Source organism: Lepisosteus platostomus, chromosome 3 (genome assembly GCF_059453375.1).
Source record: "Lepisosteus platostomus isolate fLepPlt1 chromosome 3, fLepPlt1.hap1, whole genome shotgun sequence".
In the NCBI taxonomy this organism is placed as follows: Eukaryota; Metazoa; Chordata; class Actinopteri; order Semionotiformes; family Lepisosteidae; genus Lepisosteus; species Lepisosteus platostomus.
In genome coordinates, this window is record NC_142613.1 from 12606436 (window position 1) to 12628403 (window position 21968).

Below are 21968 nucleotides of genomic sequence, written 5' to 3' on the forward strand. Positions count from 1 at the left end.
TAAATCGGATATGATATTAACATTTTTGCTTCTGAAAATTTTCTCATTTGTTTTTTCGTCATTCTCTGTTAACATTTTCATATCAAAGTATATAAAACAATTCTACAACTATCTTAATACAAAGTGGAATTTTTCAAGTTCAGTTAGTGGGAAACGTCTTGATGATTTGTGTGATTATCGATGCTGTTTTGTGAAGGATCTGTGAAATAAAAAAATGCAGACAAACGTATTAGTTTAGTAACAGTTAAAGTGTGATTTTAATTGTGCTTCCTTAAAATACACTGTTTTTGAACACTGGATAAAAAATCCTTTCCCAGTTTCTTTCTTATTCTGACCCTTCACTGAGTCATCACTGAGTCAGTGAAGAAGAGCAGAAGAGGATGTCTTATCCATCCATCCCTTCTCTAACTGCTTATTCCAGTTCAGGGTCATGGGGGGAGATGGAGCCTCTCCTGGCAAGCAACGGGCACAAGACAGGATACACCTGGACAGGACACCAGTCCATCCCAGGGTACAGTCAGACACAAACACATACAGAGGGGCCAATTGTCCAGAAGCCAATTAACCCACCAGTATGTCATAGGACTGTGGGGGGTGGAGGAAAGCCATGTGAAGATGGGCAGAACATACAAACTCCACACAGATAGTCTCATGATCCCAGGGCCCCAGCTCTGTGAGGCATCAATACTAACCACTGTGCCACCATACCTCTCAACAGTTTACACACAACCTAGGAAATGTGTTCTCATCTGGCCCCACTACCACAAATTGACAGTACCTGCTCTTACCCCCAGGCCACAGCACCCCACTGACCTCCCTGCAGACTGCACTTGCACATTAGGCCACAGGGCAGTGTTGTGCAGCAAGTCGGGGAGACTCAGTCCTGCCTTAGCTCACCTGTCCCCAGTGCTGTTTAGCCAATAGCGTACCACCCCTTACAGAACCCTGGTCACAAAGAGCACATGACTCCCATTCGAGCCGGTGATGTCTGGCCTATGGTGCCTATACTTTCCTCTGAACAAACAAATCCTAAAAAAATTGTGTAAGCAATGTTTTCTGTAAAAGTTAAACTGTCTTTGGATATTGACACAAGAATAATGAAAAGGAAATGCACATCTGGCACGCGTACAGCTATGTTACTAAGTGGTCTGAGGATCTTATCCAGCCATTTCTTGACATACACCAGGGTATCGGCTTCAAAACTGTGGCTGAGGAGCTTGTTTCAGCTCCCACAACCCTTTGTGTAAAGTACGGCTGCCTGTGCTCCGTTTTACATACTCTTCCCTGTACAAGTAAAATCTTAAAAATGAGGCTGTTTAAGAAACAGGAGAGGGTGAATATAGGAGAAGAGAATAAATTGCAGCATTTTAAAGATATCCTGGTTAAAGCATATGACAGATACATGACAGAAATAAACCAAAGTTTAGAAAGCTGTCTCAAATGATTCAATAAATCAAATAATAAACGTGAGGAGAAAGAAAGCACTTTTTAGTATAGTTAAACAACAAGTTCCAAATTAAGATGAGTGCAAAGAATATTGTATTGTAATGTAGAGTATTATAATGGAGGATAATGAGAACAATGAAACGAGCAACAGAACGGATGGAGTGTCTGACAGATAATGTGAAATATTCAGAAAGAAAAAGGTAAATGGCAAATGTATGAAATTAATATTTTACTCTTATGGTTACAAAGAAAACAACATGATTGAGGTTGAGGAAAGAAAGTTCTGTGGTAAACAGTAATAACAGAGCAGGCAAAGTGTTAAGGTTACTAGAAAAACCGTAGGTAAATCTCAGGGGATGACAGTATTCTACCAACTACACAAAAGGAAATGAACAGGATTATTGACCATCAACAAAACTTTTTCAGTATTCACTCCAAATGGGGATATACACTGAACAAAAACTTGAGAATGAAGCTCTCACCCAAAAAAAGTGTGACAAACCCAAGCTAAGTACTTGTAAACCAATGAGTTAACGACTTCTTCAAGATCGGTGAAACATGAGAGGACACAAGCAGAAATACCAGGGAAGAAAAGGCAAAACGTCTTTTCACAATACAGTTGAGGGAGTATGGAACAAGCTAGGGGTACCCAGCCTTGATCCAGCAGGTACCCTGGCTTCCTTCTAGAAATGGCAGATGAGATACTCAGAATATTTAGCAACCACATAAGCTGGTTGTGTTGAATGTTGTCTCATTTAATAATAATAATAATAATAATTGCTTACATTTATATAGCGCTTTTCTGGACACTCCACTCAAAGCGCTTTACAGGTAATGGGGACTCCCCTCCACCACCACTAATGTGCAGCATCCACCTGGATGATGCGACGGCAGCCATAGTGCACCAGAACGCTCACCACACATCATTTGCTGTAACTTTCCTTATGTTCTGAAAACTTACACTGTGCAAGAGGGAACTGGGAAAGGTTTATAGTGCATTAGAAAAATACAACTTCAATAACTGTTTTACCTGTTCGTCTTGCCTTGAGCTCAGTCACAAAAATGGCTATAATCATTCCAGTCACACCGATCACTATAAAGGCAGTGTAGGCTTTGGAAAAGGATGACATTGAAGGAAAACTGTGTTTGGGACCTATACAGAGATAGAGAGTTGGATAAGAACAGGAGAAACAGCCAGTTGTCGAAATGCATAGCCTCAGTTACCTCTATCAGTTCATTCCAGAGACTCGGTGCCTACAATTGCTAAAAGATCTGCTTGATTCACACCTGCAAATATAGCTGCCCTAGTAGTTACTGATTGTAAAGAAACTACTACTTATTGGTTTTATCTAGATAGCTAGTGATTCTAAAAATGCAATTGAATATATACACTACCACTCTTATAAAGGAAATGTCTCTTCTTTCTGGATCAAGATGAACCTGACTATACTACATGCAAAAATAGATTAAAAATTAACATGCAAAATGTTCATATTTAATCTACTGATGCCAAACTGATTTGGTTCAACTCTGCTAAGTTCCTGGCAATTGGATTTTGAGGCAGTTCTGCTGAAGGTATAAATTGAGAGGACAGAAACAGGAATTTAAGCCAAAAGAACAGAAGTGAGGGACATTTCAGAGGGGAGCAGTGGTCAGGGGTCTGGAATCAAAACTGGATGTTGTGAGTCCCATGCCAGAGCAGGACATTGCCGTTGTAGCCTTGAGCATATTGTAGTGATCCCCCCTAAACGTCCCTCTGCAGAGCAGACGGGGGTACAGAAGAGGAGCAGCAGACTGGGGCGAAGCTCATTAATTCTTTTCCCTTGATAGTACAAGAGAGGGCTAGTCACTAGGGGCGGAAAAGCAGGGAGCAAAAGGAGGAAAGGGTGCAGAGACGACGTCTCTGGCAGGGGTGTGGTGCCAGAATCAGCCCACAGGGAAAGGGAGTCCCCTATTTTTATACAGAAGGGGAAAGGGGGAGGCGAGTCTGCTGGAGATGGAGGGCTAGGGGTCCAGTCCTCGGGCCCCCAGGGCAGCCTGCTTCCAGAACACTACCAAATTATTGCACTCAGCCAAGCAGCCAGCTTTCAATGGGTTTAAAATGGTTAAACATTTAAAGAGTTTAAATGGGTACAGCTATAAAGTTACTTTCAATAACACAGCCAAATACAGCACAAAAAGGACCATTTACTGTACCTGGGCTGCTGACAGTCTGGGAATCACTGGTCAAAGTTAAGGGACCATGTCCTGAATCCTGCGTTTTCTGCACACAGGTGAAGGACACTGGTGGGGTTTCATCCACAGAGAAAAGACACATGTTTTCTCCGCTACACACGGGATTTTGTAGGGTGTAGGTTTTCTGGGACACAATTTCCAAATGAACAGCACCTTCACCAATGTACTGCTGGGATGAGCAAACCACAACATATTTTCCACTGTTCCCATACTGTACATATACTTCAATGCCGGGCTTTAGGGAATCTGTAAAGCAAAGTGCGAAAGTGATACTGTATTCCCGACACTTTCTCGCTACAATATTAGAAGCCCTGGTTACAGCAGACTCTCTCAGAGGCAGACAATGTGTGGCTGGCTTGAAGACTTTCCTCCTCTGGCCAGAACACCCGCAGATCTCAATCCTGCAAAAATCTGGCAGAGCTGGAGCAACCAATTCCACACACCATTGCCACAACCTCAGGCAAAGGCCACTGCACTAGAACAATGGGATGGGACTGGGCTCCATACATTTCACAAGCGCCTGGATCCATTCCCTAGTACTTATTATAAGCCAAATGCCTTAACCAGTGGGAGTTCCTAATATTTTGGCCAGTGCAATGCCCAGATGTATGGCCTGTGCAAAGGAACACCATCTGTTTAACATGGGACATAGTACCGTAAGCATGTGTGCAGTCAGTAATGCCAAGCTTTAGGGTTGTAAGCATTTTGGCAGTATTTTGAGACCTGAAATTAACCCACTCTTACAGCTAAACTAGTACCAGTATAGTTTATCCTTCAACATTTTAAGGGTCACCTACAGTATAACACGGAGCATCCAAATGCATTGAACCCTGGCAGGAAAATTGCATCCAGACATTCCAGCCATGCCACATTGGGCACTCACAGGAGACAATACAATTCTATACATGCTTCTTTTACATAAAGACAACTAACACTGATTTGCTTACCATACAAAGATGTTGGTTTTGGAGTTGTTGGCATAGCTGGTGTGGTTTCCCCTGTGAACAGATTACAATAATAAAATGCATATTTGTCACGTTGTTTGAAAGGTCAGTCCTCCCCAAGTTTAATACTCTTAAAAAGACATAGTTTTGCTCAAGTCAAACAGCTGCAGGGTGTTGCGTGATGGGCAGAGTGATCTGGTATGAACAGAACAGGCACACTTGGTTACTGGGTTCTCTTCAGTGCTTGTTCATTTACAGCAGGGACCCTTGGGAAGCCCGAGTGTGTGAACACACAGAGAAGATGGACACGTTCTCATTTCCCACAACACGTGTCTTCGGGTGCTCTTGACAGGTGTGGCGAATGCAAGCATCTCCGTTCTTACATTCTGGTCTGATACCGTGTCCATCGCTATTCGGGAACGGGACACAAGTGGGGAAAAAACCCTGGATGGGATGTCCGGTCCGTCACAGGGCACCCACATACGCACATACAGGTACAGGTACAGGTACAGGTACAGGTACAGGTACAGACTGTGGTTCAGGTCTGTGTCTCTCTACACAGGTGTATTTCTAGTTAACATCACAACACTGGCAAGGTTACAAACTAAAGCAGGCCAGCTCAGCCATGTAGCTTAATTGGATTTTAGTCGTTAATTGCCTCAAGCATCTCATCCACCATTTTAAGATGCCAGGGTATCAGCGTCAACAGTATGGCTATTATTATTGGAACGGCTTTTGGGTTTGGATGTTAATGGGAGGCTCATAAAAAGGATTAAGGATTTTTTAACAGAGTGCCCACATCGGCTTTAACACATTTTCCAATGAATATTTTTAAACGCTGGTGTTCCCCAGGGCTGTGTTGTGTCAAATTGACAATTTTATGTCTGAAAATGCAGGGAATTTCTGTTAACCCATTAAAGTATGCAGATGATATGGCCCTAGTAGTGACTGTTTACTGGGGATGATAGAGAAGGGGTGGAAAATTACTCTGAACAGATCAGTAAAGGCGAGAGGTGGTGTCAGTCAAGCATGCTTCATATTAATGTTTATAAAACCAAACCTGGCTGCTTGTGAAAGTAATAAGTTAGATTCTCAACCTCTCTCCCTTCAGTATTTCAAATACCAAGGAACAATAAGAGATGAACATTTAAACTTTGCAGAGAGTACCAATTGCATTTTTAAGAGGGCCAGTCAGCATATATTTCTGATCAGGAAGCTGAAAGTGTGTGGGGGGTGTCAAAACATCTTAGAGAGGGTTTACAGAGTGTTGGTAGAAAGCATCCTTACTTTTGTTATCGCGGTGTGGTATGGCACACTGCGTATTAAGAGTAAGGGGAAATTGGCCAGAATCGTTAATATTGCTAGTAAAGTAATTGGTCAACCATAGAAACAGGTTAAAGAGCTGTATTGCAGTTTAAAGGATCTTAAGTTTTAATCGTTGATGACCCTTTTCCATCCTCTTCAAAACCATTTCCAGCTTCCTTCAGGGAACTGTTTTAGAATGCACAAGATCAAGAAAAATGAATACAAGACTGCCTTTATTCCCTGTGCAGTCGGTACATTAAACGAAGCAAGGTGACTCCCTGTATTAACCTACCGGATTAGTGTAATGATAGTGTAATATAGGCAAAGTGAAATGTGTGTATATGTAGTGTATGGATAGGCCTATTGTTTGCTTTTTAACATGTATTAATTTTGTTGAGTGTTATTTGTTTATGTAGTTTTTTATTGTGATGCCAAAGACAATTTTCCATCCTTTTGGGTGGACAATCCATCAATAAAATTTCCATTTTTTTTCAAACAGTTCTCCTTTATGCAGTTAATTCATACCATAATTCAAAATTATGATTCACTAGAAAGGCTGTTACAATTGAATCCCTTCAAATGATAGGGATGAAATACAAGAGAGAGAAATGTATAACATAATTGTATGTTTGATATAAAAGTGCAATTTTGGTCATTTAAATGGCAGTCTGATCCAAGACAGCATCTTTTAATTCATAAAAACTTTAGTATTTTTATCCTACTGTACAGTAAACAGCTCTGATATCCTGCGTGGCCTGCTTCTCCAAACCAGGCTGTTTCGGAGATTTCTCTTGCAAATATTCAGACTTTATGAGGACATATTAGCAAAAACAATCAAGAAGAATAATGTCTGCAATCTCTCCAGTACCACTGTCTTTTATCTGTCCACCAGATTAAAACCCAATCGTACTTTAACCTTATTTAACAGCAGTTCACAGATGCATAATCAAATACATGTACTGAGAACCATTAAAAATTCAAAACAAGCTGTTGCTCCCAACGCTCATTTGCTGTAAATGCCTCTGTGTGTATATACTGTGTTACAGGAAGGAACATTAACTCCGGCTGTTTCACAACACTGGAAAGCAGAACCATCTAAAAGAGATGTGGTTTTCAGCCCTGTGAAATGACATGTACTAATTAATAGCCATTCCCAAAAATCCTAGTGTCTTCTTGGGTCTTAAAGAAATCACTGTACCTCTGACAGGTGTTCCTTGCAACATATATGTACCTAAATATTACACATGTACATTTACAGTACATTGTACTGTGCCCTAGCGTGTTTTACGCTGGCAACTGGCATCGCTTTTGTTGAACTGGGGAACCTTTTCAGTTTCAGACCTAGTTACCATAACTAAGCTGGGATATTTAGGCAGGAACTGATCATCTAGGAAATGTAAGCAGCCAGCCAGCTCTGTATGGCACACAGGCATGTTCCTTACTTACCAGTACCGGTACACCTCACTCCAGCATCAGAGAAGCACTGAACAATGTTTCCTCTCATAAACAAGCAGTTATGCAATGAAGGCTCCCGTCCGGTACACATCGCTCTGTAAGGATGGACGAGGCCTAGCCCTTTGCCAAAATCTGCGGTGGCAGAAAAGGAAGAGCCGCAGCCCAGCTCTCTGCACACAACCTGGGCGTCAGCAATGTCCCAGTCATGGTAGCAAAGTCTCCCCCACTGGCCGTACAGATAGGCCTCCACTCTCCCTGAACAGCTGTCACTCCCGCCCAACAGTCTGACTCTTCTGCCTTCTGCAAGCACAAGAAACGCCCAGTTAGTAGTAGTAGTAGTAATAATAATAATAATAATAATAATAATAATAATAATTGCTTACACCTATATAGTGCTTTTCTGGACACTCCACTCAAAGCGCTTTACAGGTAATGGGGGCTCCCCTCCACCACCACCAAACCTGGCTGCTTGTGATAGTAATACGTTAGTGTTAACGTTAATACGTTAGTTTGACACAGCCTACATGCTTTCCGCTTCCTGATCAGAAATATATGCTGACTGGCCCTCTTAAAAATGCAATTGGTACTCTCTGCAAAGTTTAAATGTTCATCTCTTATTGTTCCTTGGTATTTGAAATACTGAAGGGAGAGAGATTGAGAATCTAACGTCTTACTATCACAAGCAGCCAGGTTTGGTGGTGGTGGAGGGGAGAGCTGTTAGTGTCGCCACAGAGCTGCTAAGACATTAAAAACCCTGAAAGACACTGACAAAGACAACCCAGCAGACTCCCACAGAATCTTTAGTGAAACACCAACCAGAGGGCACAAGTGGAAATGACAGAGAAGTGCATTTCAAACCGAGGACAAGAGACACTGCTTTCCCCAAAGGCTAGCGGGAGCAGGAAACAAGCTGCCCTCCAATATGATGGATTATTTCAAGAAATGACTGGATGGGACCCTCAGATCAGGCCTCTACTAACTACCAAACGAGACAGATAGGCCACATGTCTCCCACTAACTTGTAATTTTTTTTAAATTAACATGTAATCTAATGCATTTTATTTCATCTGCCATTTGCAATCATTTCAAACTATCATTTGTAGTACTTGTGTGGAGTGGTTATAAATTGTACTAAATGTTTCATTACATGCTTTAACTATTAACCACCCATCCACTCATTTTCTCACCTCAAATACAGGATTGTGGGGGACCTGAAGCCTATCCTGGCAGGGGATGGGCACAAGGTAGGTCACACCCTGCACAGGACACCAGTCTATCACACCAGGGTACACAGAAACACACATGCACACACTCACATCAAGGTAATGTTCCCAGAAGCCAATCAATCTATCAGCATGTCTTTGGACTGTGGGAGGAAACCGGAGCACTAGGAGGAAACCCACAAAAACACAGGGAGAACATGCAAACTCCACACAGATAGCACACCATTTAATTCAGGGCCCCTGTAGTGTGAGGCAGTGTGATGCTCACCAAGTTGCCACCTTACCACCCCTAACTATTAACTACATTCGTTAATTTAATTACTGTTTATTAATTTATTTGGTGGATGCTTCGATGTAACCAGCAGCCATATCACCCTGCAACTCACAACTATCAACCCACTGAAGCACACCAGGTGTGAGCCTGGTCAGTACCTGGATGGGAGACCTCCTGGGAAAAACTAAGGGTGCTGCTTGAAGAGGTGTTATTGGAGCCAGCAGGGGGTGCTCACCCTGCAGTCTGTGTGGGTCCTAAAGCCCCAGTATAGTGATGGGGACACTATACTGTAAAAAGGTATCATCGTTTGGATGCAACATAAAACTGAGGTCCTGACTTTCTGTGGTCATTAAAAATCCCAGTGTAACCCCAGCATCCTGGCCAAATTTCCCATTGACTTTTACCAAACATGGACGCCTAATAATCCCCATCTCTGAATTGGCTCTGTTCTCCTTCCCACTGACAGATGGTGTATGTGAGCATTTCGTTGCATCATCCAGGTGGGGCTACACATTGGTGGTGGTGGAGGGGAGTCCCCATCACCTGTAAAGCGCTTTGAGTGGAGAGTCCAGAAAAGTGCTATATAAGTATAAGCAATTATTATAAGTAAAATGATATGCCCTCCCTTGTGCTACACTACGTTCTACACTTACCTTTAATGTATCCCAAATCCCAAGCTGTAGGACTCACTTTTTCTGTTTTGCTGATCGCTGGTGCTGTAGAAATGAGTGAATACGTTCACAAAAACAAAAGGGATTTAACTATGTGATACTTAATTTAAGCAGGTTTGTCCTAACAGACCACCCACTAACGAAAGATGTGAGTCAGTCTCTGAGGATAATTATAAAGGGTGTCTTCTGTTAAATGGAAAAGTACACACTTACAGTATATGAAAGTGTAACCTCTCCCTTAATTAATAAGGGGATTAGTGGGTTGGTGCATAAAACATTTAGCACGGAGCCGCTGTGTTTGAGACAGCATAAACTAGCAGCCCCTTTTAACAGGCCAGAAAAAACAGCAAATATGCCTGGCTTTTCAAAATACAGACCAGCAGCAGTGTCCTGTAAAGCTCAGTAAAGCGTCGATTAACACTTCAACAAGTGACCACTATCAGGTTGCTACAGGAAGTGATGTTGGTGGCATTTTTCCCACTGGACCAGAATTTCCTAATTTCCTAATTTCCAGTGGTTCTCAAACTTTTTGGACCAAGTACCACCCCTAATCCAACCAAATCATTCAAGTACCACCTACAAGTCATCATCTCATAGGAACCCCAGAAATTCTCAATGACCAACATGAGCGCGCGTGCATACACTCACATACACATATAATAAATATAATAATAATAAACTTTGTTTGATATATTAAAATATGGTTTCTCAAAGTGTTTTACAGGAAAAAAAACAACAACATAAAAATAAAAAAGCACCATTTCAGTGAGAGGGGTGAGCCTGTTTACTCGAGCAAAGCAGATGTGAATTAATTTTTCGAGCCTTGATACAATTCACAACAGTTTAACATCGTCAGGCATTTTCTTGACGGCAAAGGTCTCGCGGTGGATGTTGCAATGAAACCATTAATTTCTGGAGCAACCTCTCTAATTCGTGCAACTACACCGCTGTGTCGGCTTGTCATTGCTCTAGCACCGTCTGTACAAACTCCGACACATTTTATCCAGTCGATGCCATTCTCTTCGATAAATTCATTCAGAAGCTGAAATATGTGCTCTCTTGCAGTTCCTGTTGGTAGCGGCTTACAGAACAGGAAGTCCTCACGGGACGTACCCTCAAACTCGTATCTAACATAAACGAGCAAATTGGCCAAATCGACTACAGACTCATCTAATTGCAGTGAAAAACATCTTCTCATCTTAACGCGCTCTGTCAGCGTACTTCTGATATAATCCTTCATTTCAATAATTATGAATGACTGTGTCTTTCATGGGGGGCAGCAGGTCGAGCTGTTCATCAGCTTTTTCTCCACACACAGTGTGGGGCTTACATGCTTTAGCAATCTGCAAGCTTGCATTTTTCCACATTTCCGTTTTAATTTCAGTGTTTATTTTAAGTATTTATTTCATGCGCATGGGAGAGAAACACAGAGACGCTCGGTGTATTTTTCTCAAATTAACTTAGAACAGTTCTTAAATATTTTTCTGTTATTTTTCACGCTTTCCTGTGCTCACAAGATTACCAGCGTTCGTAGCACGCATTTCTATGCATTCCTGTGTTTACAACGTTGGCATTGTTCCAAAATCACGCACATTCTCCTTTCTCCCTATTTGCTGGAGATACAGTAGCTTTTTTTAAATACAATTGGTCACTTGCGTCCATAGCACGCATTCCTATAGAGTGGTATAGAATTACAGAGTATCTCTTGTGTCCACTGAAGTATAAGCGCGCACTGTATCGTAGTATGTAGGCTGTGTATTCGACACGTATAAAAATACAAAATATGAAAACCCATCCCGATTTTTTTCAGCGCACACAACACAGTTCCAGGGTCATTTGGCGTACCACCTGGCGGCACGCCACGTACCACTGCAGGTACGCGTACCACAGTTTGAGAACCACTGTCCTAAGCAATGCCCTGTTCTGGAGACAGGCAGTGCCATTATTCCGAACATGTCATCCTTCACATGGGACGCAAAAGTCAAATAGATAAGTGTCATTTAATTTAGTTTAAAAAGTAAGAATCAACGTGCTTGGAATGGGCCATAACCGGGTTCTTGAAAAATGATGAAAGAAAACAGGTCAGATAAGTATGGTCATTATTTTGAATGGCCTGTCATTTTTTTTATTTTACAGTAAAATGTAATGGGGAGACTCATCAACCTGGAGCTCACCCTCCCCAATGGCTCGTTCACCATCAATATGTACTCCATTCCCCCAAGGCATTGTGCACTGTAGAGCCAGTTACCTTTTTTACACACTGGAGCTGGTCCTACAGGAGAGGCAGCATCAATCCTGCTAGTGATGCAGCTTCCACTGGCAGACTCTTGGGGTCACCGATGTAGTGTTGGGGATAACCTGCCCGCCTCGAACATGCCTGGTTGGCCACACTTACGTAGCTACTGATCGCTCCCAATCATCCAACAGTACAGCCTGATGGCTAAACCAGCGAACCGATTGAGCTCTGCTGATCTCGCTGGGTTTCCTCATGTCAGACCGGTGCTTAAACCCTCTCTGAGACAAAACGCTCTGCCCTTACAGGGATGCATAAAAACCTTTGTGCGACAAAAGCACAGCAGTAAACCTCCAAGACCGAAAACTGTCATGTGAAAAGGCACCACAAAATTTTCCTCTCTCAGTAAATGGCCATCTTAAAGCTCCAGAAAACTCCAGAAAGTAAGGTTTTAACAGTCTTGAATCATTCATGGCCGACTTTAAATTCAATTGAAGCATATTAATAACTAACTTGTAGCTAGGTGGCATTTTAATTGCGGGTATTGATTATAACGGTAGTAATACAAGCTTGAGTAGATGAACTGTTGACCGTTAAATCCATTTGATAGTTTCCCATATTATACTTGTTACTATTTGCTCAACACTTTTTTGCAAAGTGACTTGTCTTCCTATCCATTTTCAGAGCTTGGCATTTTACTGAAGTTCCTTGCTCAGTTTAACAACAGCTCTCCACTGTTGGGTTTAAACCCTCATTCTTCTTTACTCATAACAGTGACGGAGTGTAGGACTGAATTACGTCAGTCTGAAATGTTATTTTATAATGTATAATGCCTTATTCCGACAGGATCCAGACTAATCAAAACAAAGTCTAATTCAATACCAACTGCCAAAAACAGGGTTACAACACCTTTAATTATGAAACAGCACGTTTTTGTAATGATCTCAGCTATTATAATATGTATCTATCATTTTATTAGCCATATACAATTTCTTGCATTAAGAATTTCTTTTCGCAGACCCCAGCTTGCTCTCCATGAGACACACAGACAGGAAGAGAGAAGCTTGGGGTCAAAGCGCAGGGTCAGCCATTTATACAGTGCCCCTAGAGCAGCTGGTGTTAAGGGCCTCGCTCAGGGGCCCAACAGAGTAGGATTCCTCTGCTGGCCGTGGGATTTGCACCAGCAACCTTCCGGCCACAGGCGCAGATCCTTAGCCACGGTGCCACCACTCGGCCCCTTGACCAGTTCTTTGAGCTCTGTCCTCTCTCTCAAATGCTGTTTTAAATGATGACAAAGAAAAACCTGACATTGATTCTCAAATACCGCAATGCACCGTAGTGTGCGCCAAAGTCCTCCCTCGGCCTGCCAACCACTCATAGTGCTCATCTTCTGGACAGAAACACAGCACAAGATTCGTCTTAGTTTTACAATCACACACAAACACTTAAGACATACTTACGGGCAAGTGACCAAAGGCATGTAAGCCACAAAACTGAAAACAACTGCATCGTAAAAGAAGTTCCTATGTCACTTTTAAAGAATGCTTCTTGTGTAACCAAGGAACAGTCAGAGGTTAATTCCAGAAGAGTAAAAAGAAGTAGAAGGGCAAAAAGGAAAAAAAAAAGTTTGCACTGTGAGGCGAGCAAATGCTCTGACCAAACATGAAGAAGTCTTGAATTCTATGGAGTATCCTTTTTCCTGGGGAAGTTGTGAAAAGTGCAAGGGCCGTTGCGTGGACAGATAGGACACTTCCTCTTTCAATGTCACACTACAGATCGGAGGTGCGTTTGTTTATTCCTTTCAGATCCATGACAGCTGCCCAACTAGAAATCGGGTGTCATACGTGTATCTCTCTGGACTGGGCTGCTTTCCTCCAGGGTCTTAACCTTTTTCTGGCGACAGCTTAGCTCCTGCTCGAAGCCGGAGTGACTGTGTGGTAACAAGCACATCTCCAGACTGTGGCAGAAGGGAGTCCAGGGTCCCAGATCGTCCCAGCACCCCCTCCCTGACAGTATTAGGCACAGAGATGCTCTTAAATTCAGCAGTAATCGTCCTCACTGGATTATTAACACAAAACCGCATATACTTTAAAATTGGGTCCCCCGACCGTGATCAGGCTCATAGCGATCATGAAGTGCCAGGTAAGATAAATCGGATATATCACCCTGGAGCTCACAGCTGTCAGCCCACTGAAGCTAAGCAGTGCCTGGATGGGAGACCTCCTGGGAAAGCTAAGGTTGCTGCTGGAAGAGGTGTTAGTGTTACCAGTAGGGGGCGCTCACCCTGCAGTCTGTGTGGGTCCTAATACCCCAGTATAGTGATATGGACACTACACTGTAAGAACGGTGCTGTCCTTAGGATGAGACATAAAACCGTGTTTCTCAAAGATTAGGGGGTTTCTCCCAGTTTTTCCCAGCCTTTAACAATATATATAGTGAAGGCACAACTTGACAGACCACATTAGAAGAAAGTGTATAATTCTGCCCAGAAAAACACACTTGCAAAAGGAGGTGTTCAGAGAAGAGTACGGTCTGGTCTAAAGGCAAAGGCATAAACAGTACAGACACATCAGAGGAACCAAATCTCTTCCGTTTCAAGGCTGAGAAGATGGCCAATGTCACATGTAATCTGATGGACTGTCGCAGGCCTAATTTTTAAAGCTTGTGCAAAGGATTCACGCTAATGAACAGATAGCTTTTATTTTTGTGCTGCTTTTCTAATATTTGCACATTTGCAAAACTACTGCATATGACCAACTAACAAAATATTAAACACTTTAATATTATTTTGTACAAGTACCTAATTTTCTAAGCGTTAATTATACTTTAGTAAAAATAATCTACTTCATTTGCAAGACAACTGTAAAACAATTAAAAAGAAATAAATTTAAAAATGAACCACAGTCACAAAATGGACTCCAAAACTTAATCTAGGGCCTGAGAGAATGAGAACAATTTCTGTAGAGAAATCAGCACCACACCTCACAAATCCCTACCTGTAACCATGAAAAGAAAAATTCCAACAGCAGTTTAAAACAAAATACATTTTATAATACAGAAAAATCAGTATTTACTGCATGGTAGAAACTTCATTTAAATAGTGGATCCCAAAGTACTGAGCTCAATATAAAAATCAATAGCAGAGACTTGACAGCTACTTCAGAGTCCAGTGAGAATGCTTTGTACAGTACATTCATCGTTTCCCATGTTTTTCCAGGTTGAGGAGTGTGAAAGCTGGAAATAAAAACTGAAATAAACAACAAGCACTGCTCAATCGTCACACTGGCAACCCCAGATTCCAGAGGAATGATTAAACTCTGGGACTGGACATGCATATAAACAAACCTTCCTGTGTAACAACAAAATAAATTAAATTTAAAAAAGTATTCAACATTTGGACCAAACGTTTTTAAAAAAAAGAATGACAAATGACTGTCACTAAAAAATCACGCCAATCAGTAATAACAATGACATTATCTGATAATGATGCAGGTCATTCATTTCCCCCAGTTTTCTTTAACTGGAATATGCTTCTTTTTGTTAAGAAACAAAAAGATCAAATTTTTCCTGAGCGGCTCAATCAATAAAAGGTGCTTACATAGTAAGTTGCACTGATCGGGGTGCCGTGGGTTCGAACCCAGGTCACGTCCAAGGCGGAGTGTGACGAGGACAGGTGGAAGACGCGCCTGTGGGCGGGGACACTGGCGCGGGACAAGCTACCCCTCCGATCAGAGCACACGGAGTGACTAAAGGAGACGGGCTCCATGAGCCAGCCTGTCGCCCTTCTTTATTTCCTTCTCCTCAGTCAGGAGTCTCCGCTGGGCCCTGAAGACAGCTGCCCACTCCGGAACGAGTGGGTCTCAGGCGAAAGAGACAATACGAATAAAAGATTGTGAAGACCGCCAAGTGTCACCAGGTGCGCGTTTTGAGAAGAGCACTCTGACAGGGCCTCGATTCAGTGAGCCCCGCCGTCTCCAATCACGCAGGAGGAGCGACGGGTTGGCTCTTGGGAACGAGGCCTTTTGGGGTGCCAGCACTGCTTGACCGCGGTGAGAATTCAAGTCAAGGGCCTCCGCCCGGGGCCTCGCCCCGAGCTCCCCGCCCGGCGCGGCGTCAGAGGCACTTGGCGTGCACCCGGAGGTGCCGCTTGAGGTTCTGGGCCTGGTTGAAGCGCCGGCCGCACTGCGGGCAGGCGTGGGGCCGCTCCCCGGTGTGGATGAGGTAGTGGATGCGGAGGTTGCCCAGCTGGCTGAACCTCTTGCCGCACAGGCCGCAGGCGTGCGGGGCCAGGCCCGTGTGCACGCTGCGGTGCCGGATCAGGTTCTGCTTCTGCGCGAAGCTCTTGCCGCAGGTGGCGCAGGGGAAGGGCCTCTCGCCCGTGTGGGTGCGCTGGTGCGACTGCAGGCTCTGCAGGGCGTGGAACGCCCGCCCGCACAGCGCGCAGGCGAACGGGCCCCGCCCCCTCGGCCCGCCCCCCTCGGCAGCCGGGGGAGGGAGAGGGAGCCGCCGGCCCCCGGGCGGAGAGTCGGGGGGCGCCAGGTGTCGCGGCGTCTTCCGTTGTGCGGCGTCTTCTTCAGCCCCAGAAGAACAGGAAACAGAAAGAGAAACGTTACTGAAGAAGACTCGAGCCCAAGTTATGTGGCAATTAGAGCCGAAACAACCAATTAACCCATAAATAAAGGCAGTTCATCGGTCAAGCAACCATTCCTAGACTGCCTCTTGGCCATCTCTATTGGAGAGCGCTGGTGGCTGAGCTGTGGTTTCACAGTGAAGCACAGGAGCACTTGTAGGTTGTTGTTACACGTCACACCTGCCTTTTCCTGTTATTACAACACAAAAGGACAGAGGTTTCCAGCAGTCACAGAAAACAACATTCTGTCCAATGCTGTTAAGAAAAATGAGACACAATCTAGAGGATTAGAAAGCTAAATAAAATGGTAAAATAGCATTCCAACAACTATGAACATTTTAAAAGGGCTACAGCACTGATCAGTGCTTTTGGGTTTGAGTACCATGACTGTAAAAAAGTTATAGTTTGACTGAGTCAGCAGTGCTTTCAGTTATGCCTAGAGATAAATGCCTTCCAGTGTTGTACACAAAGCATGAACACAGCTTTTAGTTCACACTGGTGCAGTGGAACTTCCTCATCACCTTCAAAGCTAGAAGACACGGGAGGTGCACCAGGAGAGGCTGATGGAACTGCTCTGTTAAAACCAGGTTGGCATTTTCAGTTCATAGTAGTTTGCTTTATACACAACGTTTCCCCACTTTCCCTCCTATATTTGCCTGTTCCTACTTCCCACTTATCTTCAAAAACGGCAAAGATTTTTAACCTTTCTTCTGTGCTGAGCTTGATATAGTTTGTTGGGTTAATTTTGTTGGTTCCTTTCAGGATTATGAATATCTGCGTCAAATCCTCTCTTCTTGTTTGGACGTGGTGTTGCTTCAGGGCCAGAAGTGTTGTAATCGTCTTTGATTTCATTCCAGAGCAACAGCGTCCCGATTTTTTATTTGTAACTTAAGAGGACCAACCTGCACAGGACATTCCAAGTGAAGTCCGACTGATACGTTGCATAATTTAATGCTGCTTCCTTGTACACAGCAGTGAAAGTCCTGCTGTTTCTTCAAGGATTCAAAGATATCAGGAAAAGTTCCTAGGTGCTGTTCTAAACACATTCTCACTTCCGGATCCTCTCCCGTTTAGCCACACAGAGGAATGTCAAAGAGAATGTGCAGAGGGCTCCTCTCCAGGGTCTGCAGGAGCCCGAGTGGGGCGAGAAACAGGGCCTCTGGAGGCGGGCCTGGGGGCACCCCACTTGAGACAGCTGACGAGGGGCTTCCTCAGGTCTCACCAGCTGTTGTCCGTCTTGCTCTGGAGCACTTCGCGGTACTCCCCCTGCCACGGCTCTGACATCCCGCGCTGCTCTGTCTTGGCATGAAGCAGTTCTGGGGCAATGAAAAAGCAAGTTTCAGTCTTCTAACTGGAATCATCACTGTTATTCGTACAGGTCAGAAGGTCAAGATTTGCAAATAACCGGCAAAATTGAACAAAACAATGAGCAGATATGTAACTCTCTCTCCTCTCAGAAAAGCCCCTTTCAAGGTCATTTTGTAAAATTTGTTTTTCAAGTCTCGGCTATGATCCTAATCCCTTTGATCATTACACACACGCATCTGACATGCAGGACAGGCACTTAATCCTGTAGAACTAAGATCTTTGTGCTGGTGGTCTGTACTGTGCTTGGCTGAAAGGACTAAGGTAGCAGCATTACAGTATTTTCCTATATTGCTGCTAAAGGCCTTACCTCACTTAATCCAGAGGCAGCGTGAGCACTTCACAGGCTGGTCCAGGTGCTCTGACAGGCCGGGAGCTCGTTCTCTGGGCTGTGAAATGCAGGGATGCTTCAAGAGGCTTTCCACCAGCTCCAGCTCCGAGCTAGACAGGGAATTCAGACGGACTGGAACCACAGGCAGGCACGTAATCAGACTTGGCCCGGCCCGCCGTGGACCGAGCTCAAGTTGGAATCGCTCAGTGTCTCCGTCGCCTCACGGCTCCTGTACCCTGCCGTGCTTTCTCCAGTCCCACCCCCCCTCACTCCATCCGCAGCTGATGGAGTCCTTCCAGAGAGAGAGAGAAGGAACAGCGTCACCATGTGCTTTCCTGGGGGGAGGAGTGGGTGGAAGGAAGAGGATCCATGCGTCTTGTGCTGTAAACAGTTCGCTCCACGTGAGATTCCCTTATTTCACCAGCTTTCCCCTCGAAACAGCAAGCAAAACAACAGGCTGGAAAGGAAAGGTCAGCTTTCATGAGACAGAACATGTCTGCCATAGACAAGAAGGGGGAATATATTCTGCTTCCTGCTCCACCATCTCTCCGAGTGAAACACAAGGTGCAAACAGGGCAGGGAGACACCTTTTATCAGGAAACGGCCACACACACAGTACAAAGGTGTGAAACTGCAGTAACGCACTTCGGAGGTGTGCTGATCAGCGCAGACTGAAGGAGAGGGTGGGTCCCTCACTGACAGCACCACAAGGCTGCAATTGCCTGGGAGCTCACAGAGGGCGCTGTGTTGCGGAGAACAGAGGGAATCCTGACAGACCAATCCTGTCCTTCCTTTGACAGGTATCCCAATCACCTAGTGCCACGACTCCCTCTCGAACCCGTGGTCATGGAGCTCAACCTGTGCTCAGTCCAGCATCTTCACAGGCTGAGCTGCTCTGGAGGAACCCAATCAGCACAACCTTGATGCACGGCCAACAAAAATGACAAAACCGTAACTGGTACTTACGTGATATACTGCCCCTAGAGGACCTGGGATTCCCTTCGATTTTACCCCTCCCAGTCTGGGCATTGCTGGAGTACGGCCCAGCTGCCTGGCCTGGTCCCGGTTCACTGCCCTCTGCTCCGAGAGGGCTCGGTGGCCATCTGGACTCTTGAACCACGTCCCCATAGCCCAGCTCAGACACCTCCTGCTTGAGGGGCCTGCAGTCAGCGCCCGAGAGTCTCTCAGAGGTGTCTTGGCTGCTTCCGAAAGGCTGCAGGGCCTGACAAGGCGCAGGGCACCCCTGTTCCCCAGCTATGCAGCGACCATGAGCCTCAGGAGTGTCGATCAGAGGCGATGTCCTATCAGCACCTGCGCAGGGGAGGGACAGAAAGAACAGCCTGTTTCTTGGTTTGGCCTGAAGAATATCAGCAACCATTTTATTTTTGCCACCTTTTATCTTTGACCTATTGTCACAGTGCTGGTTGATCACAGAGACTTTATTAATCTTACACATAGGCCTGACACACTAGCCCCCCTGTCTTCTCATCTTACGTCCGATTCCTCATTGCTCTACACAGCAACTTGCTGATGCATGATTTCTACACTGAAATTGAATTCTGATTGCCTGCTAAATACGCAACACGGTCTCTCCCGTTATTAAAAGATGGGTTTCAAATCTGTGTGGCAGCCAGTGGAGCGGTACTGTGCCGCAGTGGTTAGCATTGCTGACTGGCAGCACTAGGTGCACTTCCCTGGGTGCTATCTGCATGGAGTTTGTATGATCTCTCTGTGTCCTTGTGCGTTTCCTCTGGGTGCTCTGGTTTCCTCCCACAATTGAAAGGCGTACTGGTAGGTTAATTGGCTTCTGGTGTGGGTGTGGGTGTGTGCGTGTGCTCCTGTCCAAGCTGTACCCCGCCTTGTGCCTGCTGCTGGCCAGGATAGGCTCCTGCTCCCCCATGACCCTGAATCGGATGCAGCAGTTAGAAAATGGGAGAGATGGCAGCCAGTGAAGACTTGTTCGGATCTTTGGACCACACTTGTTCATGGGCTGTCTCATCATAGCCACCTCAGACTTTCATAGGCAGCTTCTTCAAGATCTGTCTTCTTATGTTGAGTTTACTTTTCTGATACTTGCATGTAAAACTCTGCACTTCAAAGGGTCAGATCTTCATTCTCATCTGCCAGGTGTTTGTCCCATTTTTTAAATTTCCTTGGTCACTTCTACACCGTTAGCTGCTCCTCCTCATTTGGCATGCTCTGTAAACTTGACCAGCTTACTACCTACAGGAATGTCCAGATTATTATTATCATAAATCACTCATAATGGAAATCAGCCCACATACAGAGTTAGTAACTGTTCTTGTGCATATCAAATGATGAAAAATAGGAGTTATGTAGAAGACAGGGGGTAGCACTGTGATGATAATGGTACAATGATATAGTTCTGCAATTGCATCAGTACTAACAGTACCTGTGCACTCTAATTTCAGAACCACGGATTTTACTTGGGATCATGCTACAATGATCTTGAAGAAAAACTGTAACTCCCCTCCAACCCACAGTAATCAGTGGTCAGGTTCATCTTGTAGAGGTTATATGGTCTTCTTGTGTTGAGAACGAGCAGTTCATACATTTTGTACGGAAAAAATCCCTTGAAAATAACTTGACATCTGACGATACAAATTAATAAGTAATATTTTAGATGCCTTTAAACATCTTCGTTGATACATTCAACTGTAAAAGCGGTCACAGAGCAATTTAGTAGTAAAACACAACTAATAGATACAATTTGACGCACGTTTATCAAAAACTGCAACAGCTATGCAAGATTACCCCTTGCTACTACAAAAACGTGGAGACGAAGGACAAATTAAAGCGAATTGTAAATAGTAACTTACGTTTTACTGTTGGTCCCTGCCGATGGTCAGTAGCTCGTTCTTCCCCGCTGGCCTCGCAGTCGGGAGGATTATACAATTCCTGTTTGGCGGACAGTGTTCCGGTAACACCTGGGAATGAGGAGGGGGCTGCGACGGTCTTAACGAGGTCGCCCTCCTTCTTGTTCACCGGGAGAAACTCCCCGCGACCCGCCGGATCCCCGGCCTCCAGCCTCCGCTGCGCCCGGCCGCGGCTCTCCGACTGCGGGGCTGCGTGCCAGGGCTCGCGCTCGCCGCCGCCGCCGCCGACGCGCTCGCGCAGGACCCTCAGCTCGCTCTCCGCCAGATCCAGCCTCAGCCGCACGCTCTCCAGCTCCCTCTCGCGGTCCTCGATGCGCAGCCGCAGGCCGGCGCAGCGCCTCTCCACCAGCCTGGTCACCCTCGCCATGGCCAACTCCACCGCCGCCTTCACCGCCCGCTCAACGGCGCAGGCCAGCTCGAGGTGCACTGCCCTCTCAGATCCTGAGGTGCCTTCCAGCAACGCCGCCCCCCATTCGGCAGTGGGGCAGCGCGCTTTAAGTCTTTCTCCACCAGCAGGACGGCCGCTGACGGGCTCTGCAGCTCGCTTCCTATTCATGTGTGCGCTCTGCCCAGTTTGCAACAAACAAGAGCGGGGAATTAAAAACCCAGCTGACAGGCATCAGCGATTAGATGGGAGTCTAACCCCTAAGCGAAACCACTACATGTGCATTAAACTGACCTTACGCTTCCCCTACACCGTGAGTTGATTTAAGGACAGCTCTGCCTGACAACGCACAGGTGTAATTACACTCGCATGCGAGTTCCGTACTCACACATCGTCAACTTACTTTCACACATACGTATGAAAACTGCCTTCTATAAAAAAAAAACTGCACTCCGCTTCCTGTAAATCTTGTTGTGATTTTTCTTCTTGGCAAGAGAGGGTAAGATTTTTTAAATGGCCAGTTTATCTGCTTTGTCGCCCCCTGGCGATAACCTCCACCTTTGCAGCGAAGCCA

General features: G+C 45.0%; 2 protein-coding genes across 3 annotated transcripts; both read right to left on the reverse strand.

Annotated features, from left to right (window-relative positions):
* Positions 1-58: 58 nt before the first annotated feature.
* On the reverse strand, positions 59-14688 carry LOC148674419 (lysyl oxidase homolog 2-like). Its single transcript, XM_088627119.1, has 7 exons — positions 13247-14688; positions 9536-9598; positions 7377-7685; positions 4629-4679; positions 3643-3927; positions 2477-2599; positions 59-199 (listed from the first exon to the last, which is right to left on the reverse strand). Exons 1-7 carry the CDS (start codon positions 13293-13295, stop codon positions 144-146), a joined length of 936 nt encoding a protein of 311 aa, XP_088483245.1. The 5' UTR covers positions 13296-14688; the 3' UTR covers positions 59-143.
* Positions 14689-14815: 127 nt separating this feature from the next.
* Positions 14816-21872, reverse strand: LOC148674420 (uncharacterized). 2 transcript variants are annotated; one of them, XR_015935562.1, is made up of 4 exons: positions 20953-21872; positions 19079-19423; positions 15385-16357; positions 14816-15020 (listed from the first exon to the last, which is right to left on the reverse strand). XR_015935562.1 is itself a non-coding variant. In XM_088627090.1 (3 exons), exons 1-3 carry the CDS (start codon positions 21563-21565, stop codon positions 15900-15902), a joined length of 1416 nt encoding a protein of 471 aa, XP_088483216.1. In that variant the 5' UTR covers positions 21566-21872; the 3' UTR covers positions 14816-15899. The 2 variants fall into 2 exon arrangements, 1 of the variants encoding a protein (XP_088483216.1); XM_088627090.1 differs by having other exon boundaries at positions 14816-16357.
* Positions 21873-21968: the final 96 nt, after the last annotated feature.

What these genes read in the sequence shown, in the direction of transcription:
- LOC148674419 (XM_088627119.1), bottom strand. Translation starts at nt 13,295, where the DNA reads ATGCAGTTGTTTTCAGTTTTGTGGCTTACATGCCTTTGGTCACTTGCC. An exon ending in ATGCCTTTGGTCACTTGCCC is followed by an intron (nt 9,599 to 13,246) that starts GTAAGTATGTCT and finishes TCATTTCTACAG; the next exon opens with CACCAGCGATCAGCAAAACA. An exon ending in AGTGAGGTGTACCGGTACTG is followed by an intron (nt 4,680 to 7,376) that starts GTAAGTAAGGAA and finishes ATCTGTTCACAG; the next exon opens with GGGAAACCACACCAGCTATG.
- LOC148674420 (XM_088627090.1), bottom strand. Translation starts at nt 21,565, where the DNA reads ATGAATAGGAAGCGAGCTGCAGAGCCCGTCAGCGGCCGTCCTGCTGGT. An exon ending in GCAGGGACCAACAGTAAAAC is followed by an intron (nt 19,424 to 20,952) that starts GTAAGTTACTAT and finishes TCCCCTGCGCAG; the next exon opens with GTGCTGATAGGACATCGCCT. An exon ending in CTCTAGGGGCAGTATATCAC is followed by an intron (nt 16,358 to 19,078) that starts GTAAGTACCAGT and finishes CTGGGGCTGAAG; the next exon opens with AAGACGCCGCACAACGGAAG.